This window comes from Fukomys damarensis, unplaced genomic scaffold (assembly GCF_012274545.1).
Source record: "Fukomys damarensis isolate Sample0158 unplaced genomic scaffold, DMR_v1.0_HiC HiC_scaffold_7, whole genome shotgun sequence".
Taxonomy (NCBI): Eukaryota; Metazoa; Chordata; class Mammalia; order Rodentia; family Bathyergidae; genus Fukomys; species Fukomys damarensis.
The window spans coordinates 30763407-30788316 of record NW_022900919.1 but is presented as its reverse complement, the minus strand read 5'-3'; the positions used below and the strand labels follow the sequence as shown (position 1 = coordinate 30788316).

The window sequence follows — 24910 nt, the reverse complement described above, 5'->3', positions numbered from 1 at the left end:
CTTTTCATAGTGCTCTTAGGCAGCCGATCTTTTTCAGGCTGGACAACAGCTCCACCCCGATAAAATCCTTCAGACAGGCATTTCAACATTGCAGGTTACAATCTTATAAGCTAAAAGAAGGGTGGTATTACAGCAGATTTCTTTTATCTTCCAGGTATCATGAGTGAGAATACTCACGTAATTTTAGTGTCCTTGCTCTCAGATTTGGATTTTGAGGTGGGTGTGGCAAAACAACACCCTCACTATTACTGGCTGGTGGTACTCTCTGCCTTTCCCCCCCGCTCTCAGAGCAGGTCTAAATCGCACCACAAGGCTCCAGCATTGCCACAGCTGTTGTCATTGTCCTCACCACCCCTCCCACCAAAGTACAGCACAATAATCTTCACTATCATCATTGTGCCAATCAGGGTCTGAGAGTTTTACTGTGAACCAGATTATATGTTATGCATGTGGTCTCATCCAGCCCTCAGGACAATTATAGGAATATGGTACCATTATTATCCTCACTGTACAGATAAGGAAAGTGAAGCAGTGACATTAAACACCTCCAAAGGAGCAGAACCAGGACTGAAGTCCAGGACTCCATTCTCCAAGGCCCACACTTAGCTACCAGATTATCTTAACCTGATTTATTAGTGCTTTAACTAAAGCGATGGAGATAGAGGGAGAGAAAGGTGGCCCTGAGCTATTTGCCCACTTCAGTACTTTGAAGCAATCTTCCACGATTTCTCAGGTTTTTACTTCCAAAGGTAGATGTATTATTCTGGAAAGGTTTATGGTTTTAGTGGATTTCATACGTTTTCCTTAATTACAGTTATTCTATGAGATGACAGACTATTAGGATGATTAGTAACAAATGTTTTCAAGTGACAATAAATGTTCTCTGAAATTAGTTGCCCAAAATGTACCTCTCATCATTAATGAACAGAAATAAAACAAAACAAAAACAATCTCATTAATTTGAAGCTAATTTGGACAGATTTTCTGATAATTCAGTGAAGGTGAAGCACATGTGAAGTACTGTGGACGATTAAAAATCTAATCAGATTTTAATTTTGCTACCTTTAAGTCACTTGAGCATGATAGGGAAGGTTTGAGACATATAAGCAAGGAAGTGAGAGGAGTCTCAAAAGAGTGGAGGTAAGGCTGCATGGGTACTTCCAAACAGTGCTGCTCCAAGGGGGAATCTGTGCTTCACACCCTATTATTGCAATTTAACAGAATAGTTTTACATCTCTTGAATCTCTGTACAATATTGAAGATATGTGTTTATACTTTGTATGGCCTTTTAACTCCACTCTTGTAGTAATTGTTATTCATTGCGTAAAAGTACTGATAAATGACAGGATAAAAATAATGATCCTTCACCACTGATAATTTAAGAAACAGGCTGTTTTAGAACCATGTGGTTCCATTTGGGATATCTCAGGTTTACTGTTAATAAATACTATACACCTCATTACATTAAAACTACATTTGATACCCATTTGTAGATCTAATATTTACATATCATGTTGTGTGTGTATATATAGTATAATACAACAATATTTAATGCCATAATTTCTTTAAAGCTATTCTGAGTTTATATTCTTCAGTAATTCACACGGGATGGTCATTTTTACACTTTGATGAATTTCACATATTCTCAATGTAAATCTGCATGTGCAGTGTGATGCTTCATATCTTTAAAAATAAACAGAATTATAAGCAATTAAGATCAAAACATCCTTATCCATAAAGTGAACATTTAAAAATAACCACAACAGTCATGTTCCCTTCAACAAAATAATATAAGATTATGATCCAACACTATACTTACTGCCACAGGAGATAGGAAAAGAGCCAGTGCCGCCACCCAGAGTTACTTCAGTTCTAGATCACTGCTTGGCCCAGAGTGGGTGCTTCATACTTGCCACACTAATGAAATGGCATTTCAGAATAAATAATTATGCAATGTATTTTAGTCTATATTGCGTGACAACCTTGAAAGATGTTTCTCCAGAAGAAGTGAGCTTTCTTTACAGGAATACTCATTTCACATTGAGAGAGGCTTGTTCTAGAAGACACTTGCCTGTGAGATGAGGTTTTACCTCTTACTACCTAGGGGACCTTTATCCTCCTCAAATTTCATGGTTTGGATACAATATATCCTTCAAGACTCAGTGTGCAGGGGTGGGGCTTTTGGGAAGCAAAGGAACCACGAGGGCTGTAACTTCCTCAGTGCATTATCTATTGACAAGTTCAAAGGGTAATGGTGTTATTAGGAGACTGGGCCTAGCTGGATGAAGCAGATCACTGAGAGCTTCTCTGATGGCTCTTTGCCCTCTCTGCTTTAGGATGCCATGAAGTGAGCGGCTGTGCTCCATCACTCCTTTCTGCCTTGACATTTTGCTTCATCTCAAGCCCACACAACGGATCCACCTGACCATGGACTGAAACTTCTGTAACTATGAGCCAAAATACATCTTTCCACCTTCAAGGTGACTTTCCCAGGTATTCTGTCACTAAGACAAAAAGCTGACTAACATAAAACCACCACTTCCTCACCAGTGAAAAGAGATACTAATAGAACTTACCTCACAAGCTGGTTGTGAGTAAATGTCATGACATGGTAGACATCTTTCCCTCATACTCAGCACTTAATTAACCCCAAGTAAGTATGAGGAATCAGGTATTATGGAGAAGCATATGAAATCACTGATATTCACCCTTTCTAAACTACAACAGTTTCTTATGGTTTAGCCTAAAGTGTATAGCTTCAAATATACTTGAAAACAATCTCTTTGCTCAAAATAACTCATCAGGCAGAGACTGAGGGGATTCTCTTCCTGTTACCTTCATTGCTTTATCTGCCAACATGTCTTTTGGGCTGTTGCCAGGACTAAGAAAAGCAATGTCTGAAGTCTGGGAAGCAGGTCACACATGGGGAGTATTGTGAATTGTTAGCAGGATCCTACCACACCTGAAGGCAGAGCCTTCCCTCAACATGATGGTTGTAGAGACCTGGTTTCATCTGGTTAGCAAGGAAGTAAAGGGAAGTCCACCTAGTTTAGAAATATTTAAGATTCTACGAAAGAGCATTTCATTACAAGATATAATAATAAGCCAGATTCTGGAAAAGACTCGCTCCATCTATAAACAAGTATTGGCCAAATAATACTGTATGGGTGAGGCTGATACAACTTTACCAATGAGTTAGTGCTGAAGGCCCAATATAATTTCTTTGCTTACCATCAGCACACTCTTATTTTCACCTTTCATGGTGCACTGTGTTCAGGGCTGCATTTCCTAGCCCCCACACCATCACTGCCACCACCAGTGGCACAACTAATACTCTTCTCTCCATGGTAAGAAAATTAATCTCTAAAGTAACTCTGACAGAATTTCTATTCCTGCCCATCTCTTTTCAAAATAATTATTTTTACAGATTTAACTTATATAACTTGGAAAGTGCCAAAATGGTGTCTTTATCCTTGATGTGTAACATTTCATACTTTTTGTTGATAAATTCAAACACAAGATCCAAATCTTGGAACTATTTTAATAGCAAGGAAGATCAAAACACAATTAAATAGTTTCCTAAATACTGCTTTGTATAGCTCTGTTTGGCTAAACTGGTTTATAAAGTAGTTCTAGATTTAAAAACATGTCAGATGATTTTTTTCAAGCAAAGATCCTGTATATTAGCTAGTGTAGATGCATCCTACTGGAAATCATCTTCTATATATGCCTATGTACTTATATTATACCTCCAGATACAACTTTATGTACAAGGGATTTAAACATATGCTCTCAAAAGGAAAGCAATGTCTCACATTTCTTTGCATTCTATATAACACCTAGCATAATACGTGTCTCCAGCACATATTAGGAACTAAATGTTTGCTGAGCTAAATCATGTAAGAAATTCAAGGAAACTAGCAATGTCAGTTCTCACATGAAAATACACCAAGTTAAGCAGTAACTTCTAATGTTAGAAGATCAAAAGAAAAGTCACAAAAGTCACAGGAAATTAATGCAAGAATATCAGATTAATTTTCAATTAAAGTGAAGGTGAACTACACTTGCTCAATGAAGAGAAGATAAGGTTCTAAGATTTAACACACAACATTAGGTGAAATGCATATGTCTTCAAACAGAAGTGCCTATTTCCCTGAGATGCGGAATGCATTCTCTAAAGGCTAATGGCACATGTAAGTAACATCACAGGCAATGCAAGAAATCCTAGTACACAGACAGTTATAAGGTTTAGCTAAGTATTCCCAAAGGCTAAAAGCTTAGTCTCCAGCTCAGTGTTACTGGAGACAAGGAAACCTTTAAGAAATTGAACCTCCTAGAAGGAAGTTAGGTCACTGAGGTAAGCCCTCAAATGGGACATTGGGACCCCAGCTTATCTCTACCTCTCTTTGCTTCCTGGCTGCCATGAGGTGAGCACTTTGCTCCACCTCATGCTCCCACCATGATGTTTTGTCTTGCCACAAGTCCAAAAGTGCTAGGGCCAATAGAGCAGGGCCAAAAGCTCCAAAATTAGGCTGCTAGGCTAAACTGTTCCTTTTAAAAATTGATTATCCAAGTATTTTGTTACAGTAACGGAAAGCTAAAAGGTGGAGATATTAATATAAGACTCTGCTCATCAACACTAGATGACTTAGTAAGGTTGTCATGAAGGAATCAATGTGGGGTTTCCTCCTGCAAGTGCCAAGAACAAAAGAATGCCTTGCATTTTTCTGTAATTCTGGTGGATGAAATGGAAAACCAAAGATCACCCAGTGCTGAGCTCAGAAACAAGCTATGCACAAGATACACAATCTGCTGTGGCAAAGGGGGCACTGTGTGAGTTTATTCAGAGCAGTGAGAAACTAAGGGTGACAATTATCTGTGTTCTGTTAGTATTGAAAACAAGTTCATAAACCTCCATTCTTCTGTATTCACTAAGACAATGCTATATAACTGAGGCAGGAAAGGGTTAGGTAAATAAAATAACCATTAGTTCTAAAATTATTTTTAAAAAGTTTTATGTGGTGAAATCAAACCTGTGAGAGAATTTGATCATGCTGGTTTATCAACATTAATTTATCTTGAAGGCAAATTCTTCAGCTAGATTTTAGGATCATATTATCACAGGATGAACTATGGAATCCTGCACTGACCCTTCCAAAGCTCAATTTTACTAGTTTCAGGACGTTCAAATGTGTAACTTAATAGTCCATTTCAAATGCTGCAAGCCTCACGCTGAAACCCGTCCAGTTCCTTAGAGTAGTTCTAAACCGAGTGTCTCAAAACTCTAAAGTGCTCCTCATGGAGCAGCAATGTTCCAGTCTTTGACTTCTCCATGTCCCCCACTTCTCCCCTTCTCTTGGGGAACCTCCAGCCCTTGGACAGTTTCCTAATCCTTGCCTCACTGGCAGTAAATGAACCCCACAGGTAGGTGTTTTCAACTGGCCATTGTGAGGAATGAGAATAATACTTAATTTTCAGGTAGCACTTCACAATTAAGAAAGGGATCTCTGAAACTTTTTCTTACTTGCTTTTAATTTTAAAAGGTCTTATGTTGATTCTGCATAAAGAAGTAGCAAAGGGAGCTTTGAGAAGCCCTTTAGAGCTTATAGACACCAGACTGTAGTGAGCTTTTTGTACTTTATTCTTGTTTCATTCAATGGCTCACCATGGCAAGAGAATGACCAATGGCTAAGGGCTACCTGTGGCCATGCTGTTACCCCACCCTTCTTAGTGAAGACATCTGGTCTGCCCCTTGGCACAAAGACTCTGATCTCAACCAAATAAGCACCTCTATCCCAAGAAGAAACAAAAACTATATAAAGAGTCAACAATTCATACTGCTAGGAAGGCAGTCAGAAAAACAACAGTTGGATTAAACTGAGTTCTATGTGTAGCTGGCTTGTCAGATTTAAGATATAATAAGTCCAACGAAGCCTAACCATGACTAAAATAAGTATCTGCCTTTGGCTTCCAAATCTTGAAAAAGCAACAATGATGCAATACTGTAAATCTGCAGTTAATTAATTCCAAGTTTTTGTGCATCAAGTTTATACCCTCATTCTATATTACATGCCATCTGTCTGTGGCGAATATTTAGTTCCCGCATCTTGCTTCCTAACCCTTGGAACAAAAGATCTTAAAATATCAGAAAAATATCCCAATAGGCCAGAAGGAGATAAGCACTTATATTTCAAATAAACTGATACCACTGCTTTATAATCTTCTGCTGCCATCTCCTGTGTTAATGAAGCAGCACTTTTACATCATGAAGAGAAATAATGGTGTCTAACAGGAATTATTCTTACCAGTCAGTCAAATGGCAAATTCTCTAAAGAGGAAAAAAAGCTTAATTCTGTTACCTCTAAGTGACTTCGCCTCTCAGCAATCACACGTTCATCTTTGTTTCCAAATAATTTTTTTGGAGGGAATTCAAGGCCAGCAAGCTGAAATATATATTTTAAAATATTCATTAGTATTATACTTAGGATCTTTGGGCTACTATTATTTGCAATCTCTATCATGGGATGAAAGAAAAAAGGATGAAAATTTAAAGATTGTGGGTCCTATTTTGCCTTGTTATTCAAGATCTATCTACTTTTAACCCAAAACAGATCTGGAGGTTCAGATTTCTCAGTGGACAAATGAGAAGACATATTGGTGAGGACACTAAGGAAGGATGGACCTGATGTGTCACAGGGTATTTTACAATTTTAGTTCTTTAAAACACAAGTTTGTTCTTCCAGTCCCCTTCTTTACTAAAGTTTAATTTCTTCTGTGCAGAAAGTAGAATTGGAAACCACAACCTACATGTCAGCATCTAGCACTTTGTAAAAATCATTCACAGGCAATTGTTTTTCTAATTAACTTTATTGGTACATTTAATGTATACAATATAATGACATTCATAGTTGGAAATTTGTACCTTTACATAATCAATCTTGGTTCTTATTTTTTCCCCATTCCCCTGCCCTCCCTTCAATCCCTTCCTCCCTCCATATCTACAAAGACTTTGTTTCCATTATTTTCATTTTCTCAAACAATTGTCAAGGACCTGTAAATATTCCACATTGCCTTTTCTCTGTCATTATTGTGACTTAAAACTGTCATGTGAAAAGTTGGCTTCCAATGGAAACTTTCACCTTATTTCCTAGAAAGTGATGCTGCTGACCTAGTTTTAGCTAGCCCTAAAATTTCAATCATTTTTCTTATGCTTTTCTTCTTCGGGTATAAAAATCATAAGTTTTATTACAGACTCCCAAGCTAGAAAGGACTCTAATCTGGGGAGACCCTGCCCAACCAGCGTGGCTTTGGCTGAGTGAATGCTAAGTAGCAGTAACTGCTGTGGTGGTAAGAGCTCACTATTTTCTTCCTTTCTCAAATTGTTAGAGCCTGACAAATAGAAGCCAATGAAGCAATATTAAGAAAAAAAAAAAAAGAGCATTTTTTCCCACAAAGTATAGATCACACTATGCCACAGAATTTCTATTTTATACTATGCTAATCACTAAGTTGATTTAAGTTTATATTGCTATGGCAAGAGTCAAAACCTTAAGATAGCATCGGTATATATCAGACTTTAAAAACACAGTATTAAGCTATACCAGACATACTGACATATACAAATAATGAAAGAATAAGCTGAGGAATTTTCAAACTCTCAACACACTGTGTAGCCTACCCAGGAGAAGAAATGGAACCCTGCCGGCTCCGCTGGAACTTCACCGGCTCCCTCAGTCACTAATGCCACCCAACTGGCTTCTAACAGCAGAGTTCAGTTCTTTCTGTTTTTGAACTTTACCTGAATGCACTGCGCAGTACAGAGTCCTTTGTGTTTACCTCCTTTTGCTCAATATCACATTTCTAAGATCTGCCCATGCTACTATGTTTAGCAATAGTTTTCTCATTCTGAAGCTGTACAGCATTCCATTACATGAACCTTCTATGATTTACCGGCTCATTGTTTTGTTACTGAGCTCTTTCTTCATTTACAGTGCTTGTGGGGGTACAGTGCTTCTGTGAACATTTCCATACAGATCTTCTGATGGGCATATGCATAATTTCTGTTGGTCATACTCTTACGAGTGGAAATGCTGGGTCCTATGGAAGGCATAAGTTCAGCTGTATTCACAATTATGGAATAGATTTTCCAATGTGGTTTTACCAGCTGACCAAAAGTGGCTGAGAGATCTGGTTGCTCCATAGCCTAACCAGCACTTAAAACTAGACTTTGCCATCCTAGCAATTCTGGTGGATAGGGAGTAATTTCTATGGTGATCACATCTGCATTTCTCTGATGATGAATGACAGTGAGCATCTTTCCACAGACTCATTGAGCATCTGATCAGTTTTAGGAATTGTCCATGTAACTCTTTTGCTCACTTTTTCACTGACTTCAGGGTGCTGCTGACTTTATTGTCCTATTTCAAAGTTAACTGCCAGATGGAAAGATACTTGTTCCTTTTACATTCCAGTGCACTAACAAAGCAGAGAAACCTTACAGTGGGTGGAGTTAGCACTCAGGGATGGGTTTAGTTTCTCACCAATGTTCCAAATCTGCTGCCGATATTCAAATTTAAAATGAATTCAAGGTAAAGTGAAAGACATGGGCACTGAGAGAAGACATTCAGTTTAAATTTGGCTTGACCACTAAACTAGCCAAAAAGCTGTTTCTGAGCCTGGTAACCTCTATAAACACACAGACACAATACTGAACAGGTTTCCACGGGAGATGTAATCAAGAATGGAGAATCACACAATTACAGTGTTAGAGAGAACTACCACACAAGCATGAGGCCTGCATGCTTTCTCTTCACCACAGGGCTGGTGATGTGGTTGCAAAGAGGCCTTCTGGAAGCTAGCCCTGCTGGCACAAGCACTTTCTCCCATGTTCTCAGCTTTGCCTGGCCTCAGTTTTATCAGATACAAATGTGCTCCAACGATGCAATGATGCTAGAAGCTGGCAAGCATACTTTCACAGTGGGTTGTTTTGTCATTTTCTTTGGTGACCGATGAGGTGATTGCTTTCTGTCAGGGGAGATTTATATTCACACTCCCATGCACAATCAGGAACAGTGCACTGAGAGAACTTCAGGCAGTTGCCCCAGGCAAGGAGTAAGCATTCAAATTTTCTCTCATGGTATTTGCTACCTAGATGGGATGAGTATTTCCTGCTACTAATATCCAGCCTAGGATATAGCTACACACAAACTGTGGGCAACAGTGTTGTTCAGCTTTTAAGGAGAAAACATGAAATGACTTTCAGGCATAGCTAGTCATAGGACAATGACATGCACCAGTTTTAATGCAGAGTTAAAGAAAGGCAGCGAGCGAGGTGCAAAATCATGGAGTGGCAAAGTGGAGGTGAAGAATCAATCAGGCCAGGGCCTAGGTTTTTGGTGAGAACACTATAAAGGAAGTCTGCAATGGATGGAAGAAGCTGCTATGAACCCTCTGGGCTCTTCAACAGAGATAAAGAAAGAAATTCATCCGTAAGTCCTAAGTGCACTAAAACAGAAACATCAATGCACAGCTGCTATGCAGTGCTCAACAATCCCAAGAGTTGTCAGCAGAACCCTGATGAGGACCTGTACCCCAACAATGGAACAAAAGAAAGGGGTTGGCAATAGCAAGAAGGAAGGGAAAAGGGGAAGGGTTTGCAGGGAGCTCCAAGTCCATTCCAGGACACACATATTAGTTCGCTTCTTTCACCTCACGTGTCTCTAATTAAGACATGAGTGTAAGGCTGGATATCCTCATATTTAGTTACAGAGAGGGGGGAAAGGAACAGGGGCAGAAGCTCCAATGTGATTCACAAAAGAAATACAGCTGATGGCCCATGTCCTCATAATGGGCTAGGACATGAACAAACTAAAGTAAAAAGTCAAAGGCGTGATATAAAGTACACAGAAAAAAGATGCCTCCATTACAGTAATTATATCTCAATAGAAACAGCTTTTTGATTGCAGCCCCAGAGAATCCCTTCTCTCTGACAGAGTGAAAATTACCTACATCTTTCCCCTTTAGAGAATCTTAACAGTATTGTTTAGGTCTTGCTATCTATTAGCTCAGGATGAATATGATGAAACTGTCAATTTTGCAAGTTAAATAGTACTGGATATGAGCAATTTTATCTAGTTAAACCCTGTAAAAATTTGGACACTTAAGTTACTGCTGAGGTCACCCAAATTTCCATCAGTTGTATTATCTCCCAAGCAAAAGTATTCTCATTTGACAGACAGCTGATGGGCTCTATCTAAACAAATCCATTTCAAAAGAATACTATTTTTCTTCAAATGCTAAAAAAAATCAAAACCAAAAACTAGGTATATCTTACATTAAAAAGGATGCAACGTTAAAACAGCTGAGGAGTTGGGATAGCAAGCACAGAAAACCTTACGGGGAAAATATAGTTTCCTCCTTTACCTGTGGTTTTACTTTCTGTAGTCTGAGTTACCCTTGATCTGAAAATATTAAATGGGAAATTCCAGAAATAAATAATTCATAAGTTTAAAACTGCATGCCATTCTGAGTAGTATAGTGAAATTTCAAATGATATCACTCTGTCCTACCCAGTCTGGAAATCATCTCTTTGTCCAGAGTATCCACTCTATGTATGCTACCTACCTGTTAGATGCTTAGCAGCCATCCTGTTACCAAATCAGTGAATGGAAGACTACAGTGCTCATGTTCAAGTGTCCCTTATTTTACTTAATAATGGCGCCCAAAATGTGTTAAGTAGTGATATTAGCAACTAAGATGTGCCTAAGAAAATCTATAGTACTTCCTTTAAATGAAAAGGTGAAAGTTCTTGACTTGTGTCTTAGTTACTACCTTGACACTGGGACAAAATATCCAAAACACAGACTGAGGAAAGGTTTACTTTAGCTCAGTTTGTAGAGGTTTCAGTCCATAGTCATTTGGCTCCAAGCAGGGCTGCAGGCAGAAGACAAACAGTCCACACCAGGGTAGGCTGGAGACGGTGGCAGCCTTCCTTCTGTTTTCCTTTTATTCTACCCAGGCTATCAGCCTATTGGTTGGTGCCACCCACACCCAGGGTAGGGCTTCTTTCTTCAGTAAATCCATCACCTACAACTATGCTAAACCAATTGATGGACTAATCCAGTACTATATACTCACAATCTAGCTATCTCCCAAAGGCTCCATCTATGAGCTCATGAGGCTAGTGGGACATCTAAATATAAGCCACAACAATAAGGAAAGAAAAAACTTGTATGTTGAGTTTGCTAAAATCTACAGAATAATATTTTGAGAGTATGAGAGATGAAGGAGGTGGGAGACAGTGGGAGAGTATGAGCAAATATGTTCTTATATTTTATTACAATATAATGTTATAATCATTCTACTTTAGTACATTGTGGTTAATCATCTCTAATTTATAAATCAAACTTCATCATAGGTATGGCTTATGTAGGAAAAACCCATCATATTTAGGGTAAGTACGTCCAGTGCTTTCAGGAATCCCCGGGGGAACTTGGAACATATTCCCTGTGGGTAATGGGGGATGTTGCTGACAAAGAAGACTTTATTCTTAACATCCTTAAACCCACCTTCCAGGAGTTACAAAGACCACCATCATCTTTATTTGGATTGGTTTCCTTGGCTCAAATAAATGAATTCTTGAAAAATAGATAGAGGCCCTGTTGCTGACCTGCTGTTTAAATGGAATGAAGGAGAAGAGAAGCAGGAACTGCTGCTTCATTCTGAAAATAATAATGATAGAGCAAAAACCCTCAGAACAGTGTAGAAGCCCAGGGGAGAAAAAAGCCCTGGAATTTCTCCACAAGTGCAAAGCAATTGACTTATTTGTTTTAAAACAGAACAGCAAAAGCAATGCTCTTTAGGTTTCATTTCAGAATTGTGAATTAATTAAAATGTTTAAACAGTTTACAGAATGAACAATTTACCAAGATCAAAAGAGCAACTGGCCAGACAAATAATTATGCCTATAAGACCGGGTGGTGGCTGTGGGACGCCTTCCCATGCTATTTCACAGTGTTGCTGTCTGAGATGTAATATTTTCAACAAATCTGGAATCTATGAGAGGTTGAGTAGGGTGATTTTGAATCATCCTTGATCTATCCACTCTGTCCCTCCACAACAACATCTTTCCTTTCACATGCTAAACAGAAAATTTTAAATAAAATCAGCAGTATTATCCCGACCTTTTCATTTCCTCTCAAGTACTTTATATTTGCACATTTTCATTTTTATTGCTTCATTTTTCCAATCTAGCAGATAGTCTAGATTTGATTTTCATAGAAGTACTGTCACGTACAATCTGTAGGTGGAGAGACTCATCTTTTATTTCCTTTCTAAGCCCCAACAAAGGAAATAGAGCATCCTATATTTCAAAAAATTAAAGTCCCTGAAGTTCTACAGTTCTCATAACAACTAAATTCTAAAGGGACTCAGGTAAGAATTTCTGACTTACATAAAATTTCCAAGGTACCTGGCATTCAGTAATGATGGGAAACTAATTTTCTGACACTCAGGTAAATTTCTGACTTACATAAAATTTCCAAGGTACCTGGCATTCAGTAATGATGGGAAACTAATTTTCTGTCTATAAGATTTCATTTTCATAAAGAACAAGCACCATCATTTCCCCTTATAATTTGTATGGAGAGCATCTTAGGCTGAAAAGTGTGATATAACAAAAACAGTTTTCCACAAACCATAAAAAGTGACATGGTGCAGTCCGAATTATAAAGATGGCAGTACAAAGGCTTTATTTGACCCCCTCTTGTTCCAAAAGTACCAGAAACAACAAAAAGTTTAAAAAAAAAAAAAAGGAAAGGAAAAGCTGTCTGCAAAACAGGAAATGGACACAGCTTTAATCGTTGGACAAGGAGTACCTGCAGCCAGCTCCACAAAGCGGGGGGGAGGGTGAGATGAAGGGAGATGACAGACTGCACAGACCTCCCTTTCCACATCTCATTTCCTACCCCTGACCTCAAGTACCACAAGCCATTCAGCAAAGTAATCCCCCAAACTCTCAAGCATTCCGACCACACTAGGACAAAAGACTAAATTGGGGGACATGAAAAAGGTCAGGGTGTGTGAAACACCCAGGGGGCAAGCAGAGAAGCCTAGGTTTCACTAGAGTCAAAGGAGACAGGCGAGGGCGAGGGCAGCCCTTAGGCTTTATTGGCCATTGACAGTGATACCACAGCCCTGCGAAAGCCAAGGAACAAGAGAACAGGTATCAAAGTGCAGGGAAATAATGGATGGAAAAAATTTCAGAAAACTTCGAAGCAACACCGGGTATGTCTCAGCTTGCCACCTTCCTCCTCCCCAGTATCCACCCACTCCACACATCCATGACACAAGGTTTTTTGGTTTTTTTTTTTTGTACCAGAGATCGAATTCGGGATCTTGCGCTTGTGAGGCAGGCAGGACACAAGGGTATTTTCCCACAAAAATTAGTCCACTTGACTTAAAGACAAGAGACAATCAGAAGAAAACAAAACCAGAACTATGTATAAAAGGGTAGGGTGGGATGATACTGAAGGAAACACAAGCAGAAGGTAGCTAAGGAATATACACTTCAGAATTGGCTAAAGTGACTAGGATGAGGTCAGACAAGTAATTGTTCTGAGTCAAACAGAAGCCACAAATAACGTGTTTTAAGAAGATCCAAAGAAGCAAGTGATACACAAGTTGAAAGAAGAGAAAATAATGGGTAGAAAGAAAGATAAAAGTGAACCAACTCTGGGAGAAATGACTGGACAGAGATCTGGGAATATATAAGATGAGCCCAAAAGGCTGTAGTGCCAGAAAGTAAAGAATAGCTTAAACCAGACCCTGTGATAAGGGTATCTCAAAGAAACTCACGCATCAGTTGAAATGGCTCTAGATAGCCAAGGAAAGTGATGGGTTCTATTCTAGAAACAAAGTAAGTAAAACAAAAGTATTGGCATATAATCCAAAATGACTGTATAAATGATTAAACAAATAAAATTTAAAAACCAGAGAAGACAAAGAAGTTCCTATACAGAATTCCAAGTAACTTATGTAGCTGCTGCATCCTTAGAGAAGCAGAGATATCTCCCTACTCCTAAAATATGTGCCACATACAGTGATTTTCTTCTAAAGAATACAGTACGGAAGAGGGGGCTATAGGAGAGGAGCCTCAGCCAGGTGATCAAGGTCAATGCCAACAGGAACAAGTCATCCTGTCATCCTGAGAGCAAGTAACTCTGATACATTATGATGATATCCTGATGCTAGATCTCTACCTGTTATATCTCTCCAAAGCCCACTGTTCTCACTGTAGAATCATGAAGAAACGTCAGACAAATCTCAACTGGTGATATTCTATAATATACCTGAGCAATCTTCCTCAAAAAAAGTAAGTATGGGATACTGCCACAAAGAGAAAATGCAATATGGTTCCTGGAACAGAAAATGGATCTGTGGTAAAAACTAAGGAAATCTGAGTAAAATATAATTAATAATAATGTACCAACACTGCTTCACTATTATGTACTACACTTATGTTACGATGTTCATAATAAGGAAAGCTAAGTTATATGACATTTCTATACTAATTCATTTTTTTCTATATATAATCTCATATTATAAAATGGGACTTATGGTTTCTGATAACACACATTAGGAACTTGGAAATTACCAGGGCTGTACTCATAATATGAAAAAAGCTGAACAAAACTAAAAACCAACAACTCTTCCTAGATCCAACAGAGAAGTAAGTGAGGTCATGGGGCAGGCTAGTGCCCCCAGAGTGGACAGACAGATGGAGGATACAGAGAGTCACAACTTACTTGGCCTACCTAGAAGCCAGCAGCCAGAGCCAAAATTGGGAAGAATACTTCAAGTGTCATCCAGGTATTGCAGGTGGCTCAGCATGACCTTGTATGAGTGCTAAAAAAAAGCCTGGAGGGTGTGGGTCTCAACACTGTGCAGAGGGGAAAAAAATCCCTGCAGGGTCTGGCAAGGGGAGGAAAAAGCAACCGTTCTGAAACATTCCCATAGCACTGTTCTCCTGAAACCTGCCCTCAAGGGAAACTTGTACCAGAACCTTCTCACCTCGGTTTTATCAGAGCATAACTGATAGGGAGAAGGGAGATGCCCAGGACAGTTCACGGAAAGACCTGGCCCTAACAGTGCTGAAGCAGACCTTTCCTCCCATCAACCTCACTCTGCAGCACTGCAAATAACAGGAGCTGTAGGTAAAAGAACTGAATGATCAGATGCCACAGAAGAGGTCTCGGGGGAAGTCCAAGATCACAATGGAAGCATGAACAAGGGAGAAGAGGGTGTTTAGCAACTGACGCTAAAGCTGCAAACAACAGACACTGTCCTGATGTAGTCAAGCCAAATAAAGAAAAGCTCACATCAAAGGCCAGCCTATATTGATTCCTTTACCCAACATGCCAGGCTTTCCAACATCTTGCCATTAGTATATTACAAGGTATGCCACCAGAAAAAGACACAATCTGAAATTATTGTAAAATTAAAAATAAAAACCATTACCACTGTACCTCTCCTACCCACCTAAAAAAATGAGAAAGGAAAATTCAAAAACGTAGTGGAAGAAATAAAAATATTGCAATGAAAGCCCCAGTAGAAGGAATAAAAGTAAATAAAGATAATAAAAATACACATCAGCATATAGCATTGCAGAGCTTTGAAAATATTACAAAATGAATGTCTAACTGTGAACTGAGTTTACACCTATTATAGCTTAAATTCTATAGCCTTCCCCAAAGGCCTCATGTGTTCAAAGGTGGGAGTTTGGGAAGGTGACTGGGCCACAGAGGCGCTGTCTCTTCAGGGGATCCCAAAGCGGTATGCGTTGTTAGCAGATGGGGCTAGTCAGCAGAGCCAGTCAGTGGGCGTGTGAGGTAGAAGGGTGATTTCCCTCCCCTGCTCTTCCCAGCACTGGCTGCTTCCAGGGTGCCATGAAGTGAGCAGCTCTTCTCAGCCAGACCCTTCAGTCTTAGAGTTGGCCAACTAGGGACTGAATTTACTAGAAGCTGTGAGACTAAACCTCTCCCCCTTTAAATTGTAGGCCTCAGGTATTTTGTCTTACTGCAGCAAGGAAAGTGACTGAGACACTAACCAAGGTGTCTTTTGAGTACACAGGCCACATAAAGGTAAACAGGAAATGAGACAAACACATTTAAGTATATCTTTCAAAACACTGGACGACCGAAAACACCCAACCAAGAGACAACACAATATACAGAACTCAGGAATGGGAAAGCTATGGTAAAGTAAATATTGGCTCTACGTGAGCTCATACTTGGAGGGAATTATGTATACCTTATAAAAGAATGTAAATGCTATATATCCTGGCAATGTAAAATAACAAATTTAAAAATTGGGAAATAGTAAAATATTTTATCCATTAGAAGAGTTAATTGATAATGTAACATCGTCTAAAAACCAGTGACTTCAACATTTTAATGTTTTTATAATTTTTTCCTTAAAGTCACATATTTTATATCTTGTGGTAGAGAAACTTTAATTTGAAGTTTAGCCATTTCCTCATTTGTACTTCATTTAGCATTTTCTTTCATTTGTGTTAAATTCGAGTAAAATTAATGTTGGTACTTAAATAATATGTCTAGAATGAAAGCAATTGTTCTGAAGTTATTTCATTATTTTTCCCTATTCTCTCATTTTAATTCCTTTTTATTAATCTATGTATCCATTCTTTTATCTGTACCATTCATTTAGATACTTAAAGTAGTGGTCATTAAGTAGCATCATTAATTATATTTAGAGAACAATTCCAGGTAATTCGTCCCTTTCTTATATTTCCTTATGTGTAATTTTTATTTAAAAAGGTCTACATCATCACTTATATAGAAACAGTAAAAAGTAATTATTCTTTTTAAAAATTTAAGGGAACAGCTAAATTAACACCATATGTCTCTTTCTTTTAATAATCTGTGATTTGGGGCAATCAGATTTCAAGTCTCAGTTTAGTAAACAGTTAGTTGTATAATGTTAAGCAACGCCTAAAGCCACTCCAATTCCTAATTTCATCATCTGTTGAAGGGATGTAACTAAGATGTTTAAGTTTCTTAAGCTCTGATATTCTGTAACTCAGGTCTGGTGATTAAAATCTCTCAATTCTAAGTTACAAGTAGCACTTTTAGATACCATGGAGATATTTTACCTATTATCTTGACTCTCCTATATCCTCTTAAGGAGTGTATCTTACTTCCTGTAAAATCTTCATAGCATTCTCATTTGAAGGGAGTCTCAGATGTGCAAAGGGAAAATGGAGCCCAATATAATAATAATGAAACCAGTTACTTTTCAAGAGGTTACAGGACAGAAAAAGGATAGGCATAAGTGGGGATGCAGTATTCATGAGAAAACCCTAGAAATGGCATCTTTTCCTGAGACAGTCATTATCCTCAGAGCAGCACTGGGAAATGATGCAGAAACATTTGAGCTCTTATGGGAAAACTGTATATTACAGTAAAAAATGATGACTGAGGTAAAATAAATTGGATATTTGTGGAGATATGATGGGCCCAGAGGGTGCTGGAAGAAATTTTAATAACTGCCCTATGGCCTACTTTGCATAATTATGAAATTTGATTATGTAGACTAAAACACAGGAAACAAACAAATGAGGTTAAAATAGTGCAGCTTTTTTTTGTTCAAGAGAAAGACAAGCTTGTTCTGCAATTCAGTAAATATATTCGAGACAAAAAGAACAAGATAAAATCCATTAGAAAAAAAATGAAATAAGTAATTTTCAAATCTTCTGACTTCCCATGAAATCTTTCTCTTCCTTAATACATGTGAAATCTAAAAACAAAAGTCATAACAATTATTTTGGATGTTCAACCAACAGACCTGTAAGTTTTAGGTTGAAAACAGACTTGAAGAATTACCAACAAAGCAAGATACTTAATAGTAACTTAAAACTAGCACATCCGATTTTTGTTAATTATTTATCCCAGATTTGGTAAAACAGAAATACTGAGCACCCATTCATCAATTTACCAAGTTACCTAGCTACCTGTATGTGTATACACATTAGAAGTACTCTCAGCATTCTCTTTTGATATTATATTTTTTAATGATCTTAGACAAAGTTTTCATCTACAAGCTGATTTTTCTCTTCCACTGACAAAGTCCAATTTTCTTCTAAGAAACACTGAGCTTGAATCCTGACTTCAATGTTTATTACATTATAATAAGATAGATTAGCCAGTCTGCTACCATCAAAGAGACAAATGAAATGCAATGGAAAACTTTGCTTTCATTAAAAGTTTTCTGCTTCTGGTCAAGTTCAGTGGTCCAGGTGGTCCTGGAGGCAACAGACAGAATTAGGTTTTGATAAGTACCATCTTTACTACTTTGGAAATGAATAATGGCAGCCTAAAATACAGATAAGAAATTAAAATAATAAAAACCTTGCTTATCTTTTATAACTTCTAATAAGTAAGCGGCTAAAACTGGATTATAAGTCACTGAAAGAAAATTGAGAACTAATAAAGTTGTGGGGTTTCTGCTCATACAAAGAAAATATCTGACTTGTGTTAACACTTGATAAATATGTACATTATTGCCATTTCTCATTTATTAGTCATTTTCTTTACTCTTGTGATACTTGGTTACCAAACTACAGTAGTACTCAATTTTTAAAGATTAGAGAGAAAAAAAATTAATGTGACACTCTAATTGGTTAAATCAGCTATAACCTTTAAGTAGACAAACCTACACATAACTAGTGGCTTTTTTAAACATCTGCACCTTACAGGTTTGTGGCTATAAATTTCAGCTACTCCAGCTTTTGAGAAATGAAAATAATAAAAACTCATCAAAAGCTGGCCATAATTCTCACAGCCGACTAGATGGAAGTTTTCATGACTACTCAAAATTAACAGCAGCTCCCAAGCCTTATAAGAACAGCTGCCATGGAGAAATGCATTCACAAACAAATAAGCAATTGTCTTCCAAGTTTGATTTGTTAGAGGTAGGAAGCAGTGACTCATCAGGACAAACTGGACAGGTTAAGGCACAATGAACTACCTTCAGACCCTTGACAAGGTAACTTAAGCTCATGCCACACCAAACTCATGAGCACCTGCTCTGTGTATGTCCCAGATCTGGGAAAAGCCGAGATTATCATGACATCCGCTGAGTGAAGGAGTGAGGCACACTTTGTTGATGGTCCATGTGCAGCAGCAACAAATATGACTGGGACACAGCACTAACAGATGCTGCTGTCCTCTTGTCGCTTAAGTCCTCAGCTTGGACTCATAGCAGTTATAAAATCCTACTTAGAAATGTAGTTAAGAGCTGCATCAACTTCTTGTTATATTCGGCATAACAACTGCAGCTTTTCCACATAAAATCTCTCTCTTCTCAAGGCCAGTGTCAATTTCATTCAGTCATGAGCTGGTGGAAACAGATCTAAGAATATTCATGTATGCAGCAACAATTTTTGAAAGAAATACATCCAGATCTCTGAATATTAAATATTGCACTTTTTATAAGTAAATACGAAGTAGAATTAACTCAGCTGCTTATATTTTCCACCTCTTACTATGATGCTAATTTTCTCTTTCAGGGACTGAGATATGCCTGAAACTTCTCATTGTAATGACATTCAATGGAAGGAACACAATTTCTAGTTGCCTATCTAGCATCCACAGGGACTTGCTGTGTACAGATTTTTATAAGGAATAGATTTTATCTTTGCCTCATCTAGAGAATTCTGTAAAGTTTCTCTTCTAGAGTGAACACAGTCATGCAGAGGGAGCTTGGACAAAGAAAATGAGACCACGAATCAGGAGACATGAAACCTGCCTATTACTAGGTTTTGGTGTGATCTTGAATAAAATTTTACCTGGGTACTTGGGAGTTCGTTTCTAAAAGGAAAAGCTAAGGTGAATGTGATGCCATATGCCTTTATTCTCAGCACTAATGAGGCTGATGCAAAGGACCCTGAGTTTGAGGACAGTAGCAAACTTAAGGCTAGCTTTGACTACACAGTGAGACCTTGTCTTAAAAAATGCAAAGCTGCCATGGACTGGGATCTAGCTCAGCGGTTCGGTGGCCTGCCTCACAAGTGCAAGGACCCGAGTTTGATCCCCGGTACCAAAAAAAAAAAATGCAAAGCTGCCATGGACTGGGATCTAGCTCAGCGGTTCGGTGGCCTGCCTCACAAGTGCAAGGACCCGAGTTTGATCCCCGGTACCAAAAAAAAAAAATGCAAAGCTGGACTACTCAGGTAAGGGCCCTTGGAGTGTGGCCATTTCACGATGTGCAAAAAGTCCCAAGCCCATTGCAAGCCCCAAGCCTGCTTCCTGCTCTTCGGAAAGGAGGGTGTGAACCAAGTTCTCATCTTCGATGATGAAAGAGACAAGATTTTTTTCTCCATTTTGCAGGTCTGAACTAGTCGGTCATTACAATTTATAAGATCTAAGATTATCTGTAACTGGGTAGCACATTTTAGTCTTAGTAATCCGTAATAAAGAAAAATCAACTAATGTTCCAAAGATGGATGTGAAAGAAAGGAGAGGCAGTATCCTAATCAGGGATGCTTTTCCCCAATTACCTACTACCAGACCCTATATCAGATTTACTGGATCAGAATTTCCTACTTTAGGGTGTGAGTTCAGATATTTTGGAAATGTTTTCCTGGTTAAAAAAAACTCAGATGCTCTCTGTTCCTTGAAAGCGGTGAATACTATATATCTACAACTGGAGAGAATGGTGTGAAACCAACTACGCCTGGGCTTCTATAACAAACCAGGTCAGAAAGCTGGCAGCCTTGCCTAACATAGCTGCTTGGATTTTAGAAATTCAAAGAGGTTGGGGGCTTGGGGCAAATGAATTTATCTAAGGCTCACTGGATGCTCCCTGTGGCCACAGTTGGTGGTGCTATCATTCCGGTGGTGAATGCATCTGCAATGTTCATATTAAAGTGGAAGTGGTTTAAAACTACTTAGAATACATTTTAATAGTGGGTGGTAAAGAGCTGCTGAAGACAAACATGAGGCCAATAGCTAGTTTCTTGACTTTCTTTGGTGCTGCTTTGGGAAAATTACTTGGAAAATAAAGCAGATGAGAAAGGTTCAATCAGCATAAACCAAGAGTCCACATACAAATGAAATAACTGTCTATTTTCTTGCCTCCCACCAGTATTCACTGGACACCCAGAGATACCCTCACACAGTAATCTTTCACTTTTCCTCAAAGGCCCTCAAAATAGTTTCTGCATTTAGCTTTGCACGGAGAAGGGAGCCCCCTAGGGCTTTTAATTGAGGGTGATCCTTTTGACACTCAGGGACTCTTGAGTTTTATGGTTTTCTTTCGTGAACTGTGATGAATTAGTTATGATACAGACAGGTAGTATGATATATTCCCTGCAACTTATCCTCTCACCAGGCACCGGCATTAAGGGTTCCCACAGCACTAGCTTTCATTGCACACTGTAATGCATAAAACATACCACTGTCATTGTTCATCCTTCCATCTGTAGTCAGACCAACACAATCTGCTTCAGAACCCTTCTAGCCAAGAACATTTTTAAAAAGGTGCTCAATGTTCAATTCCAATGTTTAATCATGTTTATTATGAAATGATTCTCCTGAGAGGTAGAATACCTGTTGTAGTATTTCTGATGCTAAAACAAAATACTTTAATCTGGGTGATTTATGAACAAGAGAAATGTGCTCACGGTTTTAGAGCCTGAGAAGTCCAAAATCAAAGAAAATGAAGGTTCAGTGTCTGGTGGTGGGGCCTGTTCCTCAAAAACAGTGCGTTCTGGGTCCTCTTGTTGTGGCAAGGTAGGATTAAGCTCCTCTGGTCCCTGCTGGCAGGGGTTTCCCTTGATGGGCAACCTCATAAAGGCTGCAACTTGATACCAGGAAACTGGGGATTGAATTTCACATGATAATTTTGGAGGACACAAACATTCAATTCATGGCAGTTCCCATGAAGCTCTAGCACTTGGAGGTGAGAGTTCCCTACTACATCTACAAAACTAAACTCCTTTATGAAATCAGACAATTCTGGGCATCTCTGATCGTCCTAGAAGCAGCAGCTCCTTATGTACCTCTGACTTTCTGGCCTCATGTCTTACTACTTTATTAAACACATTCAGAACCCTTTAAACAGTTATCCAATGAGGAAGGTGGGGTAGGGGCCAGGTCTTCACTATACAATCTAAAAAAGGGATAAGGGAAATGGTGTTAAAAGAGTTGTTTTTCAGCTTCTTGATGAGCTGTGTTTCTGGGTAGGGGGACTATCAAGTTTTGATCTGGACCCACTGGTAAACTCCATGGATTCAAGACATCAATAGTAAATCTACCTCCTCCAGAGAAACAAAACACTTAACAGGGCTTTGTTCGTGAGAAAATAAATTGATTGATATTTAAAACTTACACAGATTTTAACAGAGTAAGAAATACACACTTTTCAAACAGAAATGTTTTGCGTGATAAAATTTCAAAGACATGCTCTCTGGCAGATGCTGCACAACCCCTCATAGCTGCTTTCAGCAACACATTTTGTCTAAAGCTCTCACAATTTTTTAAAAGCTAACTGTGGAACTATCATTTTACAGATGTGGAATGTGAAAACACAGGAATTAACATGATTAGGATTCCATACAAGGTCAATGAAGAGAGTGGGGAATGAGAACCAGAAGGAGCTATTATCTTGCCTGGTGTTTGTCAGTATATCAAGAAGACAAGTTAATTCAAAAAAAAAGGGGGGAACCTATTTGGAATCCAGAAGGAACTTCTAAGACTAAAGACAATGGATAAACTCAAATAAACAATTTTAAAACCCTGAATAATGGCAGCAGCCCAGTGGGAAGAATGCCACCTGCTCCAGCAACGTCTCTGAGAAGCAAATGGCACTGAACTCACATGTGACTTGAAACCTCGGGCAGCTAATCAGTTCTTTAGTAGTAATAGGCCAAGATTTCCTTTTTCCTTCAAAAAAATTCATGTGTTTACCATACAACCAAAATTTACTGCTCTTATCCAGCCCTCAACCCACCATTCCATGTAGTTTTTGGAAGCCAGTGCTTCTTGTCTTTTCAACTCATTAGTTCATTTTGCTTGTAATAACCCCAAGCTCCTGCTTTCTTCAGAGACATCCATCTAGTGATCAATAGCTGCCTGCTATTTTAATTGACTCACCATCCACGTACAGGGAAAGCAACCTGCAGGGTCTTCAGCTGACCAGCACATCCTTCTTCAGGAGACCCTGTAGTAAACTACCAGCCCCTGGACAGTGAGCAAGCAGCTAAGGAGACTTCAGACTTTAGCAATGGATGGATAAGGAATTCTTACAATCTTCTCCCAGTGGGGATGTTCTCAGCCTACCCCACCTTCTGCATATCCTTTCCTCATCTTGGTTTCATAATTGTTATCAACCCTCTCACTATCCCTAGCCTCACTTATATCAAATTTTGATTAGCAATTAGGTTAAACTAGACTGAGAGCTTTCAGAAGGCTAAAATGTTTTTAAAGACGTTTGAGCAATTACCAAATTTCCTCACAGAGAAAGTTTTACATGGGGATCAGAAGACACACTGGTATTCAAGAATGCTTAAAAAAGCAGACACAAAAATCTGGCAAGTACCCAAATGTCAGGCAGGATTCCAGACTCTGATAAGGGGATATGCCGACTTTATTACAAGCCAACATTGGTCATGGTAAATAAAAAGATCTTACGCACGCGCACACACACACACACACACACACACACACACACACACACACCCCATGCTGATAAAGTGCTTTAGGACAGTGATTAGTTTTATACTAAGCTTCTCCAGGTGAGGTGACAGGTAGCTCTGTGTGTCTCTCATTAGGACTCTGGCAGTTCTACTTATAAAGCTGGTACAAGAGGTCCTACCTCCCTGCAGCATGGGGTTCTTGGCCAGAGAAATTCTTGAACCTGCCCATGTGGGTCTTATCTCCATGTACCTAAGCTATGACCTGGGAGAGGTGGGACAAAGGGCTCAGCTCAAAGAAAGCTGTGTGGATGGCTGCAGAAGGTTGGGAGGCTCTTGCCAAGCCTCTATCCTGACAGCGAGCTGTGGCTCCTATTGTGCAAACTTCCCAGGGACCACAACACTGAATGTGGCCTATGGGAGCCATGTGTCTGGATGTACACTTAGACCCAAGATGACCTCCTGGTGAGTATTGCAATGGATACCTCTGAGGGTTAGATTAAGACAAACTTTCAGCCTCTCTCTCACTTCCTCCCTCCCTCCCTCTCTCTCTCTCTCCACACATACACCTTTAATGTCAAATTTTTATCATGAACATATAATCTATTATTTGGGAAAAAAGATTATTGAAAGAAAAAAATCTCTACAAAGGAAACTGTCACATCAAACTACTTTTAGAACATATCCCCTAGGAGAATGTGGTTAAGACTCCAAAAGGAAGTACGAAGGAACAAGATATAATTTTAAACAAAGTTCCAAAACATTACAGAGGCTGTGAATAAAAAGATTTTCTACCTTGGCAAGCATATTTCAGATTCTGAACAGTTTGAGTTCCAATGTACTCTTCAATTTTTTTTTTCAATCTGATGTAAAGTTTGGAGGTTTGTATGACTAGGTGAATTTAATACACACAGTTTAAAAATTATCAGTAAACATTTTGTTATCTTTGTAATGATGAAAATAAATTTTCTATTTGCATAGAAACAATAAGCCCGATCTGGTGGAGTAGCTAGAGAAATAAAACACATTCCCCCTTGACTAAGAAGCAGCTGGCCATGAAAGAAAACTCCCATGACCCTTCCATAGCAGCCTTATGGCTTTACTGAAGTTATCCTTTAACAAGTCAAGTGATTCCTAGGATGTTTTCAGGCCAAACAGACCAATTGCAGGGAGATGATGATATCAAGATTAACATTATAG

General features: G+C 38.7%; 1 protein-coding gene across 8 annotated transcripts in view; it reads right to left on the bottom strand.

Annotated features, from left to right (window-relative positions):
• Window positions 1-24910, bottom strand: part of Kif16b (kinesin family member 16B) — a 486842-nt gene that overhangs the window by 232496 nt on the left and 229436 nt on the right. For all 8 annotated transcript variants that reach the window (XM_010634116.2, XM_033761168.1, XM_010634117.2 and 5 more), the window contains one exon: window positions 6360-6443. In XM_010634116.2, the coding sequence (XP_010632418.1) occupies window positions 6360-6443 (84 nt within the window). The remainder of the gene's footprint in view (window positions 1-6359; window positions 6444-24910) is intronic.